Source organism: Dendrobates tinctorius, unplaced genomic scaffold (genome assembly GCF_039654945.1).
Source record: "Dendrobates tinctorius isolate UK_male_01 unplaced genomic scaffold, ASM3965494v1 ptg000039l, whole genome shotgun sequence".
Classification (NCBI taxonomy): Eukaryota; Metazoa; Chordata; class Amphibia; order Anura; family Dendrobatidae; genus Dendrobates; species Dendrobates tinctorius.
Window position 1 is genome coordinate 9,749,588 of NW_027361707.1, and position 21,153 is coordinate 9,770,740.

The 21,153-nt window shown below is 46.0% G+C and overlaps 1 protein-coding gene across 1 annotated transcript in view; it reads right to left on the bottom strand.

Moving 5' to 3' along the window:
* Window positions 1–5,793: 5,793 nt before the first annotated feature.
* RNF4 (ring finger protein 4) overlaps window positions 5,794–21,153 on the bottom strand; it is a 137,880-nt gene continuing 122,520 nt past the window's right edge. Inside the window, exon 8 of the mRNA XM_073574467.1 lies at window positions 5,794–6,594. Coding sequence (XP_073430568.1) covers window positions 6,445–6,594 — 150 coding nt within the window. The 3' untranslated portion in view covers window positions 5,794–6,444. The remainder of the gene's footprint in view (window positions 6,595–21,153) is intronic.

Genomic DNA, 21,153 nt, shown 5'->3' on the forward strand with positions numbered 1-21,153 from the left:
GCCAAAATAGCGGAAAACGGATCAACAGGCGGACTGACAGGAACAGGTGTCACCGGAATGGCGGATGTACGGATCCGCCTATGGTTAACATTTAAAGGAACCCTCGCAGAGAGCGTATCGGCACGATATAGCAGAGTACCTGCATGTTGGAGCGGGGGGTCGCGGGAGTACAGCAGTGAAGGTATCGCGCGATAATGGCTGAAGTCGCGGGAGTACAGCAGTGAAGGTATCGCGATAATGGCTGAAGTCGCGGGAGTACAGCAGTGAAGGTATCACGCGATAATGGCTGAAGTCACGAGAGTACAGCAGTGAATGTATCGCGCGATAATGGCTGAAGTCGCGGGAGTACAGCAGTGAAGGTATCGCGCGATAATGGTTGAAGTCGCGGGAGTACAACAGGAGAGAGAGAATTTTCATCCAGCAGCGAGACTTGATTCAGGGTTAAAAGGGGAAAATTCGGATCCGGACAGCAAAAAAAAGTTGCATGGTCCGTTGGGTGATCTCAGCGGACGCCAAAACTTTGGCGGATCCACACAAATATGGACTTAACGAACGATCATCAGGCAAAATCCGCCGATAATGAAAGTCAATGGGGGAAAAAAACGGATCCGCCAATAAAAATGGCGGATCCGTTTTTTTGGCAAATCGGCAGATCTTGACTGATTGTGAAAAACTGAAGTGTGAAACAGGCCTAAGTAACTACGATTTTCTCCTTCACCCATGACGGCACCACGGAGAGAATTGCAGAGACTATTGGGGGGGGGGGGGGGGGGGACCACTGCCTCCAGCACCCTTCTACCAAAGGTTAGATCTGAGGAGGTGGCTAGGTCCAGCCGATAATGGCTAAAGAAAGTTGAAGGAGAGGACCAAGTAGCGGCTCTACATATCTGCTCAATGGAGACGCTTGCTCTCTCTGCCCAGGGAGTTGACACCGCTCTTGTGGAATGGGCCGTTATTCTGCCTGGGATGTCCGCGCCTTCTGACGAGTATGACAAGGTGATGGCGTCCCTTATCCACCTCGCCAGCGTGCTCTTTGATGCCTTTCGCCCTTTCTTTGGCCCTTGGAAGCAGACTAAAAGAGCCCTATCCTTCCTACACTCCCTGGTTGCCGCTAAGTATTCCACTAGGCATCTCCTGACATCTAATGTGTGCAAGGTCTCTTCTCCCTTGTTTTTGGGATTGGGGCAAAATGAAGGGAGAGAGATTTCCTGGGTTCTGTGGAATCGAGACGCTACCTTCGGCAGATAGGCTGGGTCTGTTCTAAGTATCACCCTGTCGTCCAGAACCTGTGTGAATGGCGGAAAGGCTGAGAGGGCCTGGATGTCGCTAATTCTACGGGCTGATGTGAGGGCTACCAGGAGGGAGGTCTTGAGAGATATTAATTTCAGCGGTGCTTTCTGCAAAGGCTCAAAGGGAGGCTTGGTCAGGGCTGAGAGTACTAAGTTTAGATCCCAGGGAGGGGTGTTTAGGGAAGCCACGGGCCTGGATCTACCAGCTGTCTTAATGAACCTGGACACCCAACGATTTCCCGCCAAGTCACAGTTGTATAGAGCCCCTAGGGCTGCCACTTGAACCTTTAGTGTGCTGGTAGCTAGGCCTTGCTCTAAACCCCTTTGTAGGAACTCTAAGATGTTTGATATGGGTACCTTCCCCTTTGGACTAGCCTTTGATACTGAAAGGAACTTTCTCCAGACCCTCCCGTACTGTTTAGTGGTTATCGGCTTGTGGATACTAAATTTTGGGAGAAAACTCTGTTGATTAATAGAGCCCTTTCAAATTCCAGGCCGTCATGTGTAGATTCTCCGCCTGAGAGTGCAGTACTGGGCCCTGGGAGAGTAAGTTTGGGATATCCGGGAGGACCCAAGGATCGGAGATGGACATTCTCCTCAGCCACGAGAACCACGTCCTTCTTGGCCAGAAGGGGGCCATTAAGTATTACCCTCGCTTTGTCCTCCCGAATCTTCCTCAGAACTGACGGAATCAAGGCTATTGGTGGGAACGCATATGCAAGGGGAAAGTGCCAGGGGATCATAAGGGTGTCCAGGGCTAATGGGTCCCCGGATGGGTCGATGGAGCAGAATGTTTTCACTTTCCGATTCTTTTGTTGGCGAATAGGTCTATGTTGGGTTTTCCCCATAGCTGCGTGATCAGAATGAAAACTTTCTGGTTCAGCTCCCATTCGCCCTGTCTCAGTTGTGTGCGACTTAAAAAATCCGCCATCACGTTGTCTGACCCTTTTATGTGTAATGCCGTTAGTGAGCCTAGGTTCTCTTCTGCCAAGTGGAAAATTGACTTTGTCACGTCCATAAGGGTACAGGATCTCTTGCCCCACTGATGATTTAAGTAGGCAACTACCGTGCTGTTGTCCGAGAACACTCTTACGTGGTGGGCCCTGAGGGAGTTTAGAAAATATAGGAGGGCGCGCTTCACCACTAATAGCTCCTTCATATTCGAGGTGGCTGCCTTTTCGTCCTCTGTCCAGACTCCTTGTGCTACTTGGTTGTCCTAGTGAGCCCCCCACCCCCTGGGGCTTCCGTCTGTAGTAAGGACCTGCGAGACCGGTATCACCCAAGGAACCCCCCTGGCTAGGTTGGATGGTTCCATCCACCACTGTAAAGAGCGAGCTGTTACGGGTGAGATGTTTAACTGCCCTTCCAAATTCCCATGAAGAGAAATTTCTGCCTCTAGTATCTCCCACTGGAGATCTCTTGTATGAGATTGGGCCCACTGGACCGCTGGTAGGCAGGCTGTCATTGAGCCGAGCAAGGACATGGCCTTCCTGAGTGTCATTAGAGTCCGTGTTATTGCTCCTGTTGCTAGCTGCTCTATGTGTAGCCATTTCCCTTCGGGGAGGCGGCACTCCTGCCTGATGGAATCTATGGTTATGCCCAAATATTCTTGCACCTGGCTCGGAATTAGCCGAGATTTCAGTAGGTTCAGCAGCCAACCTAAGTTGGACAAAGATTCCATAGTCTGGTTCAACTGGTTTCTGCAATGGCTCGGGGAGTTGCCTACTACTAGGAAGTCGTCCAAGTATGGGACTATTAGGGCGTCTTGTTCTTTCAAATGTGCCATAACCTCCAATATGATTTTCGTGAATACTCTTGGGGCGATGGCCAGCTCGAATGGGAGGGCTTTGAATTGGTAAGGTTTTATTTCTCCCCCTATTGTGACTGCTATTCTGAGAAACCGGCGGTAGTCCGTGTGTATAGGGATGTGATAGTACGCGTCTTTTAAGTCGAGTACTGCCATGTAATAAGTTGGAAACAATATCTTTACCGTGGATTTTATTGTCTCCATCTTGAATGGAGGAATCACTAGGCATTTGTTTAACCTTTTCAGGTTTACTATCGTCCTGAATGTCCCATCTGGTTTCTTCCACAAGAAGATAGGGGAATAGAAGCCTTCTCCTTTTTCTTGGTGGGGAACTTCCTGTAACACTGCTTTGTCCACCCGGGTCTGAATCTCCTTTTGTACTGCAACTTGCTCTTCTATCGACTGCCTCTGTGGGGTCACTACGAAAGAGGGTTTGGGTAAGGTGTGGAATTTTAACTTGAGACCTGTTTCTATAATGCTTAGGATCCAAGAACTGTCTGATATCTTTTCAATCTTCCCCCTACCTGGGAGACACCTTCATTGGGGTTGCTTCTTGTCCGCCGGTTTTCCGAACATGAACACCTTCCCTTTGCCTCTTCTATCTTCCCACTTGTCCTGGGAGTTTTTAGGCGGCTTCCTCTGGATAAATTTCCTGCTCCGAAAGCGTTTGAAGGGGAAATTGGATGGGTTAGGGAAAGATTTCTTTTTATCCCCCGCTCTCGAGTATATCGAGTAATTCCCCTTCGCAGGGGATGGAGCACAACTTTGTTTTTGCTTGCAGGTCTCCCGTCCAGCACTTGGGCCATAGGGCCCTTCGCGCTGCGTTCGAGAATGAGGCTGCTCTGGCTGTCAAACTGATTGAATCCGCGGATGCGTCCGCTAGAAATGCTGCTGCTCCTCTCATTAGCGGGACGGAGTCCAGGATTGCTCCTCTTGGCATTTTTTTCCTTAGTTGGTCGTCCAGCTGGTCCAGCCACACCATCAGGGCTCTGGCTGTGCAAGTGGCAGCTATAGCGGGTTTTAGTCCACCTCCGGCTGCCTCCCAGGCTCCTTTTAGGAACGTATCCGCTTTTTAATCCATAGGGTCTTTCAGCGTCCCCATGTCCTCGAACGGCAGAGAGAATTTTTTCAAGGCCTTCGCTATGGCTACGTCCACTTTCGGTGCCTTGTCCCAAAACGAACAGCTTTGCTCCTTAAAAGGGTATTTCTTTTTCAGTGCTAGGAGGCCCTTCTTCTCTGGCCTTTTCCATTCCCTCTGTATGAGTGCCTCGATTTTATCATTCATGGGAAATGACCTTTTCTTCTGCTCCAACCCGCTAAACATGGCATCCTGGATGGTCCTCTTAGGCCTGGTGTCTACTAAGCCCATAGTGGTTCTGATAGCCTTTATTAAGCTATCCGTCTCTTCTATAGGAAAGCAGCTGCGACCTTCCTCTTCAGACGAGGAGCCGGACGACGGGCTGTGTCTGATGAAGAAGACCCGCTCTCCTTTTCGCTAGGCTCGGACTCTGGTTCCTTCCTTTTGGGTTTCTTATGCTTTTTGCTTTTCCCCTGAAGGGTTTTGACTGTGTTCTCTACGTGGTGGGTGATTAGGGCTCTAAGGTCATCAGCGAACCCTGGGGATTCCTTGCATATTGTATGTTCAATGCAGGACTGGCAGAGCCTTTTTCCCCATGCCCTGGGGAGTTCCTCCTTACAAAGTGGGCAAACCTTGTGATTGGACTTCTGCGTACTTTTTCCCCTATAAGAAAAGGAGGACAGGCCCTAATTACAGCATACACGTTCACGTAGTCCACTTACCCGCCAGCCCGAAGAAGGATACTGAATCAGACGTGGGCCCCGGATCCGCACGCGGCTTGTCCTTTGGGACCCCTGCCCCCCGGACTCCGAACGGCTGCTGCAGTGTTGTTGCGACTGCTCCTTCGTCTCCTTCTTACAGTGCTGCTGCGGTGACTTTCGTGGCTGCTGCTGGTGTCCTGTGTCTGAGGACATGCCCAGCAGCTGCTGCTCTTCTGGCTCGGTGCTCATGGCTCCAGGTGACAGGCTGCGCTATGCCTGTGTGCTTTTAAAATAAGCGAGGCAAGTTCCAAAAATTTTTTTTTTCCCTGCACGCCCCCGGCCAGCTGGTTTGCGACGTGCATGCGCACCACCGTCTCATCCTGTGGTGCATTGCGTGGGCGGCGGCGTCTCCCCCTGCCCTCCGGCGTGTGTCGCCGCTCCGCCCCGCGCACCACCGCCAGCTCCCAGTGGTGCATTGCGCGGGCGGCACATCCCCCGGCCTGCCGGCCTCTGTATGACTGGCTGCCGGCACGCGTGGGGGATACCTGCGCCTGCTGGCGCTCTCCCACCCCGGTACCTCTCCGGCCCAGGGCCGTTTCCAGCCACCATGGAGGACGCCATCCTGGGGGAGGACGGATCTTCCTGCTGTCGTCTCTCCCCCCCGCACACCCTGGATGCCTGCTGACCCCAGCAGTGGTGCCTCGGGGGCTCCTGCTGCCATATTTCAGACTGGTCGGCCCCGACATTCGGTAAGTCTGTAGGTTCCCTTATGGGGACAGGAAACCAACTGATGCGGGAAAGAGGTACCGCCTTTTTATTGGTAGGTTTCCTGTTCCCATAGGGCGGATCCCCTCTCTCCGTGGTGCCGTCATAGGGGAAGGAGAAAAATGCAATAAATGAGAGTCTGAGAAAGGTCACTTACATTCTCCAATTCAATCAAATTTTTATTTGCCAGATACGTGTCAATAAAGATAAAAACTTAATATCCCTGTAAATGACCAAAAGTATCAAAATTTTACATGAAGTAGAACTGTTAAAGGTCACAATTTAATGATCACCAAAAGTTAATTAACAAAAGCTTTTTTCCCCCATTTCTTTTGCAAAAAAGCAAAATATGGCTATTACTCGGTGATGCATCATGTAAAAAAACAAAACGCTACCTCAAGGCAATAGGTACCCAAGAAGGAGTACGTCTCTGATAGCACTGGCTTCTCTGCTATGGCGGAAAGTTTATGAAAATGTTACTGCCCATGATTAGGAGGCTACTCGCCATACACAGAAGACAGCACTGGGGGTCCCCGAGACTAACTCTCTAAAAGCAGCGCCCCAGTCTTGGTGCAATCCACACATTCATGGACTGGTTGTACCCTCAGTGCATGGGAGGGTAATGCATAGTTTGTTCGCCCAGCTCCCAGATTTACTCTCGTCACAGGACCTGCAAACCTAAAAAATGCACAAATTAAAAAAGTACTTTGTGATACTGCCAGTTTTATTCTGATCATCTCAGGAAGGTCTGAGGGAAAGCTGGAGAAGGTAGTGCACGATGGAAGGAAGCTCCTGACCAACACATCAGATATAGATCGGGTGATATTGTTTAGGTGTCAGTTTTTGACGGCAGGTTGGACATTTTGCGATATTTTTAAGAGAGTCTCGGAGGCACTGACTACAGAAAATGTGACCACATTTGGTAGAAACGATGAGCCGTCCATTCTGTACAATCTATGAGAGGGAAAAAAAAACCAAAAACATGAGGTCAAATGGAAAACTCAACAGAAAAGGATACAGTGAAAAATTAAGAATGTATAAGGGTTGTCCACTTACAGTGACAGCATAAATTTGTGGTATTAAAGTATGATTATCATTTAAAGAGATATATATATATATATATATATATATATATATATATATATATATATATATATATATATATATATATATATATATATATATACATATACACACACACACACATATACGCACTAACCACGTCACCGTGTCCTCTGCCTAAACGTCACTGACACAGGACGCAGCAGACAGCGGTGAGCAGCGATGGACCCTCGGACAGGTGAATATTGCTATACTTACCCCCTCCTGGCGTGGTCTCTGCAGCCCCCTGATTCTCCACCATCTCACTTCCTGCCTTCAGCGGTCACATGGTACCGCTCATTACACTCATGAATATGCGGATATTCATGAGTTTAATGAGCGGTACCACGTGACCGCTGAAGGCAGGAAGGGAGACCGTGGGAGAAGCGGGGGGCTGCAGAGCCCGTGCCAGGAGGGGGCAAGTATGATCTCTGACACCCCAACTCCACCACCGACCCCCAGGTATATGACTCGTGTCTAAGCCGAGAGGGGGACTTTCAGCCCAAAAAAATGGGCTGAAAATCTCAGCTTATACACTAGTATATACGGTATATATATTAGTAAGTCTATGGCTCTATGCATAAAAACTTTGTTTTGAATTCCCCAAAAACCTGCATTTGCCACAATGCTTATTCCTCTTTAATTCAGTTACTTGCGGATACTGTAACATGGCGGCAAGTCAAAGTCTAAGAATAAAAAACAATCCTTACGCTGGTCTGTCTGACCCCTCACTTGAAGTATGCAAAAGAACATCTAAACAAGCTTGATGCATTTTGGAAACAGGTCCTGTGGAACAATGAGGGCAAAACAGAACTCTGACCACAATGATCAAAAAAAGGCACAAAATTTCAGGAAAAGAACATCTCGCGAACCATTAAGCATGGGGCGTGGATCAATGATGCTTTGGGGTTGTGTCGCAGCCGATAGATGACCTTGAAAGGTGCAAGCTGAAGGTTTTACAATGGCCCTCACAGTCCCCTCATCTGAACATCATTGTAAATATGTGGCTAGACCTCAAAATAGAGCATGCAAAACGCCCCAGGAATCTCACAGAACTGGAAGAATTCTCCAAGGAAGAAAAGCCCTCAGACAAGAATTGAAAGACTCTTGGATGGCTGCAACAAGCGTTTATGAGCTGTGATGCTTTCAAAAGGTGGTGCTACTGGGAAGTAACCATGCAGGGTGCCTAAATTTTGCATCAGCGCATAAAAAGCAGGCAGCATTCCAGCAAATAGTGAAAAAAGAAAGTGGACTTTATTAGCCCATGTGGTGTGGCAACGTTTCGGCTGTGACAAACCTTTCTCAAGTCACAGATGAAACGTTGCCACACCACATGGACTAATAAAGTCAATTTTTATATATCCACTATTTGCTGGTGGAGTACTGCCTGCTTTTTTTCTTTTATATTACTTCTACAAATGGATATTTGTTTGGAGGGCCTTGCACACAAAATTCCTGTTCCATTTATTCTGCTATATATATTTTTTTTGCCTAACATACAAAGGAAATGTGTCATGTTTATCTTCAGGGAACTTTAGAGATCATTTCATTTTCAAGTTGCTTAAATGTTCACAATAACAGTAGTTTTGACCAGCGGTGCTTAAACTTTTACATGCCACTGTATATAGCTGATACAGTGGGTACGGAAAGTATTCAGGCCCCTTTAAATTTTTCACTCTTGGTTTCATTACAGCCATTTGGTAAATTCAAAAAAGTTCATTTTTCCTCATTAATGTACACTCTGCACCCCATCTTGACTGAAAAGAAACAAATGTAGAAATTTTTGCAAATTCTTTAACCCCTTCACCCCCAAGGGTGGTTTGCACGTTCATGACGGGCCAATTTTTACAATTCTGACCACTGTACCTTTATGAGGTCATAACTATGGAACGCTTCTATGGATCCCGGTGATTCTGACATTGTTTTCTCGTGACATATTGCACTTCATGTTAGTGGTAAAATTTCATTCAAATAACTTGCATTTATTTGTGAAAAAAACGGAAATTTGGCAAAAATTTTGAAAATTTCGCAATTTTCCAACGTTGAATTTTTATGCCCTTAAATCACAGAGATACGGCACACAAAAAACTTGATAACTAACATTTCCCACATGTTTACTTTACATCAGCACAATTTTGGAACCAGAATTTTTTTTTGTTAGGGAGTTATAAGGGTTAAAAGTTGACCAGCGATTTCTCATTTTTACAACACCATTTTATTTTTAGGACCACATCACATTTGAAGCCACTTTGAGGGGTCTATATGATAGAAAATACCCAAAAGTGACACCATTCTAAAAACTGCACCCCATAAGGTGCTCAAAACCACATTCAAGAAGTTTATTAACCCTTTAGGTGCGTCACAGGAATTTTTTTGAATATTTAAAAAAAAAATGAACATCTAACTTTTTTTCACAAAAAAAATACTTCAGGTTCAATTTTTTTATTTTACCAAGGGTAACAGGAGAAATTGGACTGCTAAAGTTATTGTGCAATTTGTCCTGAGTACGCTGATACCTGATTTGTGGGGGGGGGGAACGACTGTTTCGGCGCATGGCAGAGCTCAGAATGGAAGGAGCGCCGTTTGACTTTTTCAATGCAAAATTGGCTGGAATTCAGATCGGACGCCATGTCACGTTTCGAGAGTCCCTGATGTACCTAAACAGTGGAAACCCCCTACAAGTGACCCCATTTTGGAAACTAGACCCCCCAAGGAACTTATCTAGATATGTGGTGAGAACTTTGAACCCCCAAGGGCTTCACAGAAGTTTATAACATAAAGCCGTACAATTAAAAAATCATATTTTTTCCACAAAAATGATCTTTTCACCCTCAATTCTTATTTTTCCAAGGGTAACAGCACCCTAAAAGTTATTGTGAAATTTGTCCTGAGTACGCTGATACCCCACATGTGGGGGTAAACCACTATTTGGGCGCATGGCAGAGCTCGGAAGGGAAGCAGCGCCATTTGACGTTTTTGGCTGGAATTGAGATCGGACACCATGTCGCGATTGGAAAACCCCTGATGTACCTAAACAGTGGAAACCCCCCACAAATGACACCATTTTGGAAACTAGACCCCCTAAGGAACTTATCTAGATGTGTGGTGAGCACTTTGAACCCCCCAGTGCTTCACAGAAGTTTATAACGCCCGGGCGTGAAAATAAAAAATTCGTATTTTTTCCACAAACATGATCTTTTAGTCACCATTTTTTTTATTTTCCCAAGGGTAACAGGAGAAATTGGACCCCAAAAGTTGTTGTCCAATTTGTCCTGAGTATGCTGATACCCCATATGTGGGAAAAAACTACTGTATGGGCACACGTCGGGGATCGGAAGGGAAGTAGTGACGTTTTGGAATGCAGACATTGATGGAATGGTCTGCGGGTGTCATGTTGCCTTTGGAGAGCCCCTAATGTACCTAAACAGTGGAAACTCCCCACAAATGACCCAATTTTGAAAACTAGACCCCCTAAGGAACTTATCTAGATGTGAGGTGAGCACTTTGAACCCCCAAGGGCTTCACAGAAGTTTATAATGCCAGGGCATGAAAATAAAAAAATCGTATTTTTTCCACAAACATGATCAATTAGTCCCCAATTTTTTTATTTTCTCAAGGGTAACAGGAGAAATTGAACCTCAAAAGTTGTTGTCCAATTTGTCCTGAGTACGCTGACACCCCATATGTGGGAGAAAACTACTGTATGGACACACGTCAGGGCTCGGAAGGGAAGTAGCGACGTTTTGGAATGCAGACATTGATGGAATGGTCTGCGGGTGTCATGTTGCCTTTGGAGAGCCCCTAATGTACCTAAACAGTGGAAACACCCATAAATGACCCCATTTTGGAAACGAGAACCCCTAAGGAACTTATCTAGATGTGTGGTGAGCACTTTGAACCCCCAAGGGCTTCACAGAAGTTTATAACGCTCGGACGTGAAAATAAAAAAATCATTTTTTTCCACAAAAATGATATTTTTGCCCCTAAGGGTAACAGGAGAAATTGGACCCCAAAAATTGTTTTGCAATTTGTCCTGAGTAGGCTGATACCCTACATGTGGGGGTAAAACACTGTTTGGGCGCATGGCAGAGCTTGGAAGGGAAGGAGCACCATATGACTTTTTCAACTCAGAATTGGCTGGAATTGAGATCAGACGCAATGTTGCATTTGGAGAGCCCCTGATGTGCCCAAACAGTGGAAACCCCCAATTCTAACTCCAACCCGAACCCCAACACACCCCTAACCCTAATCTCAGCCCTAACCCTAGCCCTAACCCTAGCCCTAATGGGAAAAATGGAAATAAATACATTTTTTTAATTTTATTATTTTTCCCTAACTAAGGGGGTGATAACGGGGGGTTTGATTTACTATTTATGGCGGTTTTTATTTTTGGCAGCTGTCGCACGCTAAAAGACGCTTTTTATTGTAAAAATAGTTTTTGCATCACCACATATTGAGAGCTATAATTTTTCCGTATTTTGACCCACCGAGTCATGTGAGGTCTTATTTTTTGCGGGACGAGTTGACGTTTTTATTGGTACCATTTTCGTGCACGTGACATTTTTTGATCGCTTTTTATTCCAATTTTTGGGACGCAGAATGAACAAAAACCAGCGTTTCATGAATTTCTTTTGGGGGAGTGCGTTTACACCGTTCCGCGTGCGGTAAAATTGATAAAGCGGTTTTATTCTTCGGGTCAGTACGGTTACAGCGATACCTCATTTAGGTCGTTTTTTTATGTTTTGTCGGTTTTATGCAATGAAAACTATTTTATATAAAAAATAATTATTTTTGCATCGCTTTATTCTGCGAGCTATAACTTTATTTTTTCGCTGATGATGCTGTGTGGCGGCTCATTTTTTGCGGGACAAGATGACGTTTTCAGCGGTACCATGGATATTTATATGCGTCTTTTTGATCGCGCGTTATTACACTTTTTGTTTGGCGGTATGATAAATCATTATTTTTTTGCTTCGTTTTTTATTTTTAATTTTTTAGGGGTTCGCTAAAGGGGTTAACTAATGGGACAGTTTTATAGGGCGGGTCGTTACGGACGCGGCGATACCTAATATGTGTACTTTTATTGTTTTGGTTTTTTTTTATTTTCAAAAAATGAATTTATTGGGGAATATTTTTTTTTTTTACTAATTTATTTGGCGATTTTTTTTAAAATTATTTTTACACTTTTTTTTAATTTTTTTTTTAACTTTATTACATAGTCCCAGGTGGGACATCACTGTCCTGTGACAGATCGCTGATCTGTCACATCACAGATCACTGTGACAGATCAGCAATCTGTCACAGGCAGTGCACAAGGCTTCCTCATGCCTGCGCTGTGCAGGCACTGAGGAAGCCAGCTTCCTCCAGGCCCCCGAAGGCCCCCGTCGCCATCTTGGATCCGGGGGCCTGGAGGAAAGGAGTCCCCCGCAGCAGCGCTGCACATTGCGCTGCCGTGGGGGGCTCAGGGAAGCACGGAGGGAGCCCCCTCCCTGCCGATGCTTCCCTTTAACTCCCGATACACCGCGATCATGTTTGATCGCGGTGTGCAAGGGGTTAACGTGTCGGGGGCGGTCCATGACCGCCCCTGACACATAGTGCCGGGTGTCAGCTGTGATAATCAGCTGACACCCGGCCGCGATCAGCGGCGCTCACCACGTGGGCGCCGCTGATCGCGCTAGACGTACTATCCCGTCCATGGGCATAGGGGCCCGGGTCCCATGGACGGGATAGTACGTCTGATGTCAGGAAGGGGTTAAAAAAGAAAAAAAAGAAATATCACACGGTCATAAGTATTCAGACCCTTTGCTCAGACACTCATATGTAAGTCACATGCTGTCCATTTCCTTGTGATCCTCCTTGAGATGGTTCTACTCCTTCAATGGCGTCCAGCTGTGTTTAACCCCTTAGTGACAGAGCCAATATGCTACTTAATGTATAGGAGTAACCCCGGCACACTAATAACATGAAAGTAAAGTCTTCTCAACGACAGTCTTTAATTGTTGTGATTTTATTGATTGTGAAAAAAAGGGTGGTGTTACAATCCAACGTTTCAGCTCTACATCTCGAGCTTTCATCAGGGATATGACTAGATCCTTGGTTTTGAGGTGTGTGTATAAGTGGTATAGGTTTGCCTTTGTAATCCAGCTGCTGGAACGGTACCTATAGTAACCACGATGTGTAGGGTCAGCACGTGACTCCCGTCCTTGTGTCCTAAATCTAGTCAGGTGTGGAGGAGGCCGGAATATGCTACTTAATGACCGGGCCAATTTTTACATTTCTGACCACTGTCACTTTATGAGGTTATAACTCTGGAACGCTTCAACGTATCCCACTGATTCTGAGATTGCTTTTTCGTGACATATTGTACTTCACGTTAGTGGTAAAATTTCTTCGATATAACTTGCATTTATTAATGAAAATTTAAAAAAAAAAAACAAAAAAAAACTGAAATTTGGCAAAAAATTTGAAAATGTTGCAGTTTTCAAACTTTTAATTTTTGTACCCTTAATAAATAACATTTCCCACATGTCAGCTTTACATCAGCACAATTTTGGAAACTTTTTTTTGTCAGGACATTATAAGGGTTAAAAGTTGACCAGCCATTTTTCCAATGAGATTTACATAACCATTTTTTAGGGACCACCTAACATTTGAAGTGAGTTTGGGGGGTGGGTGGTCAATATAACATAAAATACCCAAAAGTGACACCATTCTAAAAACTGCACCCCTCAAGGTGCGCAACACCACATTCAAGATGTTTATTAACCCTTCAGGTGCCTCACGAGAACTAAAGCAATGTGGAAGGAAAAATATGAACATTTTACTTTTTTCACAACAATTTTTTTTACTTTGGAACCAGGGCTGTGGAGTCGGTAAGCCAAACCTGCGACTCCGACTCCTCAATTTCCCTTACACCAACTACGACTCCAACTCCGACTCCACGACTCCGACTCCCACACATATTGCTTATATTTAAGTGAAAAATTTATTGTAGTACAATGTGAACCTCAGACATTTAATCATTTTTATGATCCAATAATCAAGATATTTAGATAGAACAGAATATATATTGGTGTACTACCCGGTTTTCATTCTTTTTGGTACAGATACGATATGGATAGACAGATATGGATAAATGGATAGATAGAGCAGATTTCTAATCTGCTTTTGCTATTGAAAACATTATCTATGAGCTCAAAAACCTTTCAGGTGATGCAGTTTTTTAAAAAGATGATCAGCTTTTGCAGCTGAAAAACGTATCCTCAAAAAACACAGGAAAAATGCTGTGTGTGAATATAGCCTTAGATCAGGAATAGAACAGCCATTTATAGGACATTTCATAACTTTCCCAAACTCCTATGAAAAAATATTCAGCATATTCTGCCAGGGCTGTGGAGTCGGAGTCGGAGTCGTGGAGTCGGAGTCTGAGTCGGTGCTCATTTTGGTGGAGTCGGAGTTGGAGTCGGTATAAAATGGACCGACTCCGACTCCTAAAATATATAATAAATTGGGTACAGTAATTCAATGCAGGATGTGCTGAATATTTTTTCATAGGAGTTTGGGAAAGTTATGAAATGTCCTATAAATGGCTGTTATATTCCTGATCTATGGCTACATTCACACACAGAGTTTTTCCTGTGTTTTTTGAGGATACGTTTTTCAGCTGCAAAAGCTGATCATCTTTTTAAAAAAATGCATCACCTGAAAGGTTTTTGAGCTCATAGATAATGTTTTCAATAGCAAAAGCAGATTAGAAATCTGCTCTATCTATCCATTTATCCATATCTGTCTATCCATATCGTATCTGTACCAAAAAGAATGAAAACCGGGTAGTACACCAATATATATTCTGTTCTATCTAAATATCTTGATTATTGGATCATAAAAATGATTAAATGTCTGAGGTTCACATTGTACTACAATAAATTTTTCACTTAAATATAAGCAATATGTGTGGGAGTCGGAGTCGTGGAGTCGGAGTTGGAGTCGGTGTAAGGGAAATTGAGGAGTCGGAGTCACAGGTTTGGCTTACCGACTCCACAGCCCTGTATTCTGCATTGAATTACTGTACCCAATTTATTATATATTTTAGGAGTCGGAGTCGGTCCATTTTATACCGACTCCACCAAAATGAGCACCGACTCCGACTCCACGACTCCGACTCCACAGCCCTGTTTGGAACAATTTTTTTTTTCTTTCCACAAGGGAATCAGGAGAAAATGGAACACAAAATTTGCTGTGCAATTTCTCCTGAGAACGCAGATACCCCATATGTGGGGAAAAGCCACTGCTTCGGTGCATGGCAGGGCTCAGAAGGGAGGGAGCACCGTTTGACTTTTTGAAAGCAAAATTGACTGGAATCAATGGTGGCGCAATGTCGCGCTTGGAGACCCCCCTGATGTACCTAAACAGTGAAAACCACCCAAATCTAACTCCAAATTTAACCCCAACAAACCCCTAACCCTAGCCCCTACCCCTAATGGGAAAATGGAAATAAATACTTTTTAATTTATTATTTTTACCTAACTAAGGGGGTGATAAAGTGGGGATTGATTTACTATTTTTTTTTTTTGTTTTGATCACTGTGATAGGGTCTACCACAGTGATCAAAATGAACCAATAGGAAAAATTTCCTATTGTTGCCATGTGCCGGCCGGCAGATCTCGGCGGGCACACTGTGCATGTGCCCGCCATTTTCTCCCGGAAGACACCAGCAGACCAGGTGGACTCCACAGGAGGTTGCAGGGACAACAGAGGAGGGAGAAATTAAATGGAAAAAGCCGGATTACTTACCGGTAATGCTCTTTTAATGAGTCCACGACAGCACCCACTGGAGGTATCGGATCCGCCCCATTTGGAACAGGAAACCCTACAGGAAAGATAAAAGGGGGCGGTCCGCCTCTCCTCCTCAGTTTTGCATTTCAGAGTACCAGGAGGACCGCCAAGGATTAGGCAATGTCTTGTACTTATAACTTTACTTATCCAACTTTAGCAGATATACTTTTAATATTGATATTTCTAGCAGGGAGGGAAGTGAGCGGGTGCTGTCGTGGACTCATTAAAAGAGCATTACTGGTAAGTAATCCGGCTTTTTACCCTTCGCCACGACAGCACCCACTGGAGAGATTCCAGAGACCATCACCTGGGTGGGACCACCGTGCCAAGGACAGTCCTGCCAAAGCTTAGGTCAGAAGTAGACGAAAGGTCAAGTCTATAGTGTCTATAGAAGGTAGAAGGGGATGACCAAATTGCCGCCTTACATATGGTTTCAATTGGAACGTCTCCCCTCTCCGCCCAGGAGGTCGCCATTGCTCTGGTGGAATGTGCTCTGATGTCTTCCGGAGGTTCTTCATTTTTTGCAGAGTAGTCTAAACGAATGGCATCCCTGATCCATCGGGAAATGGTGCTCTTTGTGACTGCATACCCTTTTTTATGGCCCTGAAAAGAAATGAAGAGAGCCCTACACTGCCTCCAGCTCTCGGACCTTTCAATATACTTTAGGACAGTTCTTCTGACGTCCAAAGTGTGGAATTTCTGCTCTTCCGGAGTGGAGGGATCTTCAAAGAAGGTTGGGAGGAGTATCTCCTGAGACCTATGGTACTTTGTTGATACCTTAGGCAGGTATGAGGGGTCTGGCTTTAATATTAATCTATCCCGATATACTTGCAAAAAGGGTGGATCTATGGACAGGGCCTGGATATCACCCACTCTCCTAGCGGATGTCAGTGCTACCAAGAGGGCCGTCTTAAATGATAAATATTTAAGGGATATCGTATCTATCGGTTCAAAAGGTTCTTCTGTCAGGGCGTCTAACACCAAGTTTAAGTCCCATGTAGGGATTGTGGGTATGTGAACCGGAGTTATTCTTTCACATGCTGTAATGAATCGTGAGATCCACTTATTCCCTGCTATATTATGGCCATACAGCGCCCCCAACGCAGACACCTGTACTTTCAGTGTGTTTACTGACAAGCCCAATTCCTTCCCTTTTTGTAGGAATTCTAAGATAGGAACTATCGGGACTTCTGCTGTATGAGATGCTGTATGAAACTGTAGGAATTTTTTCCATATTCTTTTATAAATTTGGGTTGTGGACTGCTTCCTGCTCTGTAGAAGCGTAGTAATTAATGATTGCGAAAACCCTCTTGATCTTAATAGGTGCCTTTCAAGTTCCACGCCGTCAAGTGTAAGTTGTTCACTTGAGGGTGGAAGAAAGGGCCTTGGGAGAGTAGGTTGGAGTTTGAGGGGAGAACCCAAGGATCTGTCACTGACATAATTCGTAGCCACGAGACCCACGGACTCTTGGGCCAGAAAGGTGCTATCAGGATTACGCTCGCCTTTTCCTCTCTGATTTTCCGAATCACTTGTGGCAGGAGAATCAATGGCGGGAAGGCGTATGCCAGTTTGAATTTCCATGAGGCCTGGAGGGCATCCAGTATGTCTGGGTGATCTGCTGGAGACAGGGAAGCAAAGGTTTTTGTTTGTCTGTTTTCCCTTGTGGCGAAGAGGTCCACTTGAGGATGCCCCCATAGAGCTACTATGTCCTGGAAGATCTGGCGATTGAGGTACCACTCCCCTTGCCGAAGTGTGTGTCGGCTTAAGAAATCTGCTTCTTGGTTGTCCTCTCCTCTGATATGAAGAGCTGAGAGGGACAACAAATTGCTTTCGGCTAAGTTTAAGATTCTTGCCGCAGAAGACATCAGAGTCTCTGATCGAGTACCTCCTTGTCTGTTTATGTAGGCCACCGTGGTGGTGTTGTCCGACAGGATCCTGACATGTTTCAGTTGAAGCTGTGGAAGGAAATGATGTAGAGCATAGTGTACTGCTGTCAGTTCTTTTAAATTAGACGAGTATTCTCTTTCCTCTCTATTCCATCTTCCTTGACAAAAGCTATTCCCCATATGGGCTCCCCAGCCTTGGGGGCTAGCGTCGGTGGTTAGGATACCAGATGGTACTATGACCCATGGGACTCCTGAGGATAGATGGTCATCATCTAACCACCATTCCAGAGAAGTCAAGACCTCCTGAGTTAAGGTTATCTTGCTCTCAAGGTGACCACCATGTCGCTTTTCCTCCTGGAGGATCTGATGCTGAAGTGTGCGGACATGATAATGGGCCCACCGGACTGCAGGGGCACAGGAATCTAGCGACCCCAATAGCGACATTGCCCCTCTCAGAGACATGCGTGGTCTATCTATGGCTGCCTCTACTTTCTCTTTTGTTAGTGCTATCTTTACCTGAGGAAGTAGACATTTCTGGGTTATGGAGTTCAATTGGAACCCCAAAAACATCTGGAGGGATTGCGGAACGAGCCTGGACTTCTGTATATTGATGATCCAGCCTAGGTCCTGCAAAGATGATATTGCATCAGCCACTCTTTCGGTACATTGGGTATCTGAGTTCCCGATTATTAGGAAGTCGTCTAAGTAAGGTACGATTAAAGTATCCTTTTGACGAACATAGGCCATCACCTTGGTGAAGATTCTTGGCGCTGTTGAGAGGCCGAAAGGCATGGCTGTGTACTGAAAATGACGGACCTTGCCATCGAACACCACTGCGACCCTTAGATATTTTTGGTATCTATTATGGATAGGAAGATGATAATAAGCATCTTTTAAATCAATTCCCGCCATCACACAATTTGGAAAGAGAAGCTTTATGGTGGATCTGATTGACTCCATCTTAAACTTATAATTTTTTATAAACGTATTAAGCTTCCTTAAATTAATAATTGTTCTAAACGTACCATCTGGTTTGGAAATTAAAAATAAGGGAGAGTAGAAGCCTCTACCTTCCTGTCCCTCTGGGACCTCCACTAAAACCCCCTTGCTTAGTAGGCTCCGAATCTCTTCTTCGAGGGCCTTTTGTTGGGCTATAGAGTTAAGGCGGGTTAGGATAAAGAAATCATAAGGGTATTGAAGGAATTCTATTTTCATTCCTTCTTTAATAATACCCAAGATCCATGGGTTTGAGGATATTTGTTCCCATTTTGGATAAAAGAACCGTAATCTACCCCCTACAGGTGGGTCTGATTTTTTAATTTCTATTTTCCCTTCGGAATGTTGGACCCCTGAACATGGTACCCTTTTGTTTCTCTTCTTTTGCGGCCCATCTATTTGATCTTTCCGTTTGCCTCCTTCTTCCAAACGGTCGCCTCTTAAAGGTTCTCCTATAGAAAGGGATAGAAGAGTCAGGGAGCGCCTTCTTCCTCTCCTTTGGCGAGTATCTCGTCTAGGGCTTTTCCGAAGAGAAACTCACCCTCACACGGGGTTGCACAAATCTTAGCCTTTGATTACGCGTCCCCCTTCCAGCTCTTCATCCACAACGCCAGAAGGGCGTTGTTCACCAGAGCTGCTGATCTTGCTGCCAGCCGTAGAGTGTCCGCCGACGCATCAGCCATAAAGGCAGCTGCCCCTCTAATTAATGGGATAGCGGCCCGTAATTTTTCTCTGGACACCTTTTGCTCGATTTGCTGATCCAGCTGGTCCAACCACACGAGCATAGATCTAGTGGTGCATGTGCTGGCTACCGCTGGCTTAAAAATACCCGTGGTAGCTTCCCAAGACCTCTTCAATGATGATTCTGCCTTGCGGTCTAACGGGTCTGCCAACAAGCCTGCGTCCTTACTGGAATAGCCGATTGTTTCGAGGTAGAGGATATAACGGCATCCACTTTTGGCACTTTGGTCCATTTTAATAGCTCCTCATCGCTATATGGATACTTTCTTTTTGAGGCTGATGGGAGAAAACTTCTTTGGTCATGTTTTTCCCATTCCCTCTTTATTAGGGCCTTAATCGCCGGTATTACCGGGAACGCTCTCCTTTTCTTTTCTGCCAATCCCGCAAACATTATGTCTTGTGCGGTTTGGGCACCCCTTGGTTCCTCACACCCCATAGTGCTTCTCACCGATTTAACTAGGTTGTCCACACTATCCAGGGGGAAACATGACCGTCCCTCCATGTCTGATGATGACGAGGATGTGAGGAGTCAGAGATTAACCCCCCTTCTTCCTCTGACTCTGAGCTGAGGGTTAACTGCTTTTTGCTGCCAGTCTCTGAGGGAGTTTTGGCGCGATTAATAGCCTGTATCTCCTCCCTGATTATAGCTCTAATGTCTTTTGTCGACAATGCGGCCCCCTGCTTTGTCTCTCTGGTGCACTGCTTACAGAGCTTCTTAGGGTAGGAGTCAGGGAGAGGTTCAGAGCATAACGCACATTCTTTATGCTTGGATTTCTCCTTTTTCTTGGTTTAGAAGGGGACACCAAGGCGGGGGGGGGGGGGGGAGGAGGGGGTGGAGAGGTCAGCTTAGTAGGCAGAGTATATACTTTGCACACTCACCCAGTGAAGCCTTATATTACCGGATCAGATGGCTGAGATCCCGTCCTAGGTCTTGACTGTCCAGTTTCGCTCCTGCGCCCGGTGTCTGTCCTAGTGTTGCGGTCCCTGGTGGAGCTGCCCCCCGCAGAATCTCCTGCTGGATCGTGCGCTTCCGTTGGGGACGACATGGCTTGTCCCTGCTCAGCTGCGCGCTGTTTAAATAGATTGCGCGCTGCTTTAAATTGGTCTTCTCTTCGCTCCTCCCCGGGATTTCCCCGCACATGCGCCGTCGCGCTCAGCCATCCTACCCCGGAAGTTCAATCATTACTTCCGGGGTTAAGCAGTCTCCACGCCGGCCGTCCACCGTGCCCCCGCCTGTTCTCTGCGGCCTGCGCCCACCGCCACCTCACGGGAGCCTCTCTTCCCTTTTTTTTTTTTTTCTTCTTCTTCGCACCACAGGCGCACTTACCCGGGCAGCGGCGGCGCCTTGGTGCCTCCCCGGCGCACTCCTGGGTGAGACCGGGCGGCCCACCCCGGACCCGGTCATCACCCTCCACCTGCCAGACGAGGGGGGAGCCGTCTAGCGGAGTCTCCCCCGACGCTGCCTCCGGACCGCAGCCCCTGCCGTTCCCAAGGATACTGCACAGGCGGCATGCATGGCCCAGGTAATCTTCCTGAAGGATCCTGGCTCCGTTTGGAACAGGAAACCAAAAACTGAGGAGGAGAGGCGGACCGCCCCCTTTTATCTTTCCTGTAGGGTTTCCTGTTCCAAATGGGGCGGATCCGATACCTCCAGTGGGTGCTGTCGTGGTGAAGGGTAAAATCAGACTTTTTTTTTCCCCGCACCATCGGGGTCAGTAAAAACCGACCCAAATCATGTTTGGTAGCCGAGACCCCAGAGAAATTCCGGCCTTTGGAGGGCACTATACCCTTATTCCTCCGTGTATTCAGTATTCAGTATTCCGCAGTGTGGGGTACAGCACGCAAGCATCCCATAAGCAAAGCATCACAGAAGATAAGCATCCAGCAAAACGGCAGTTATACATGGCATGGAATTAACATTCATCTTCTCTCTTCACACAGGTAATCAACTGAG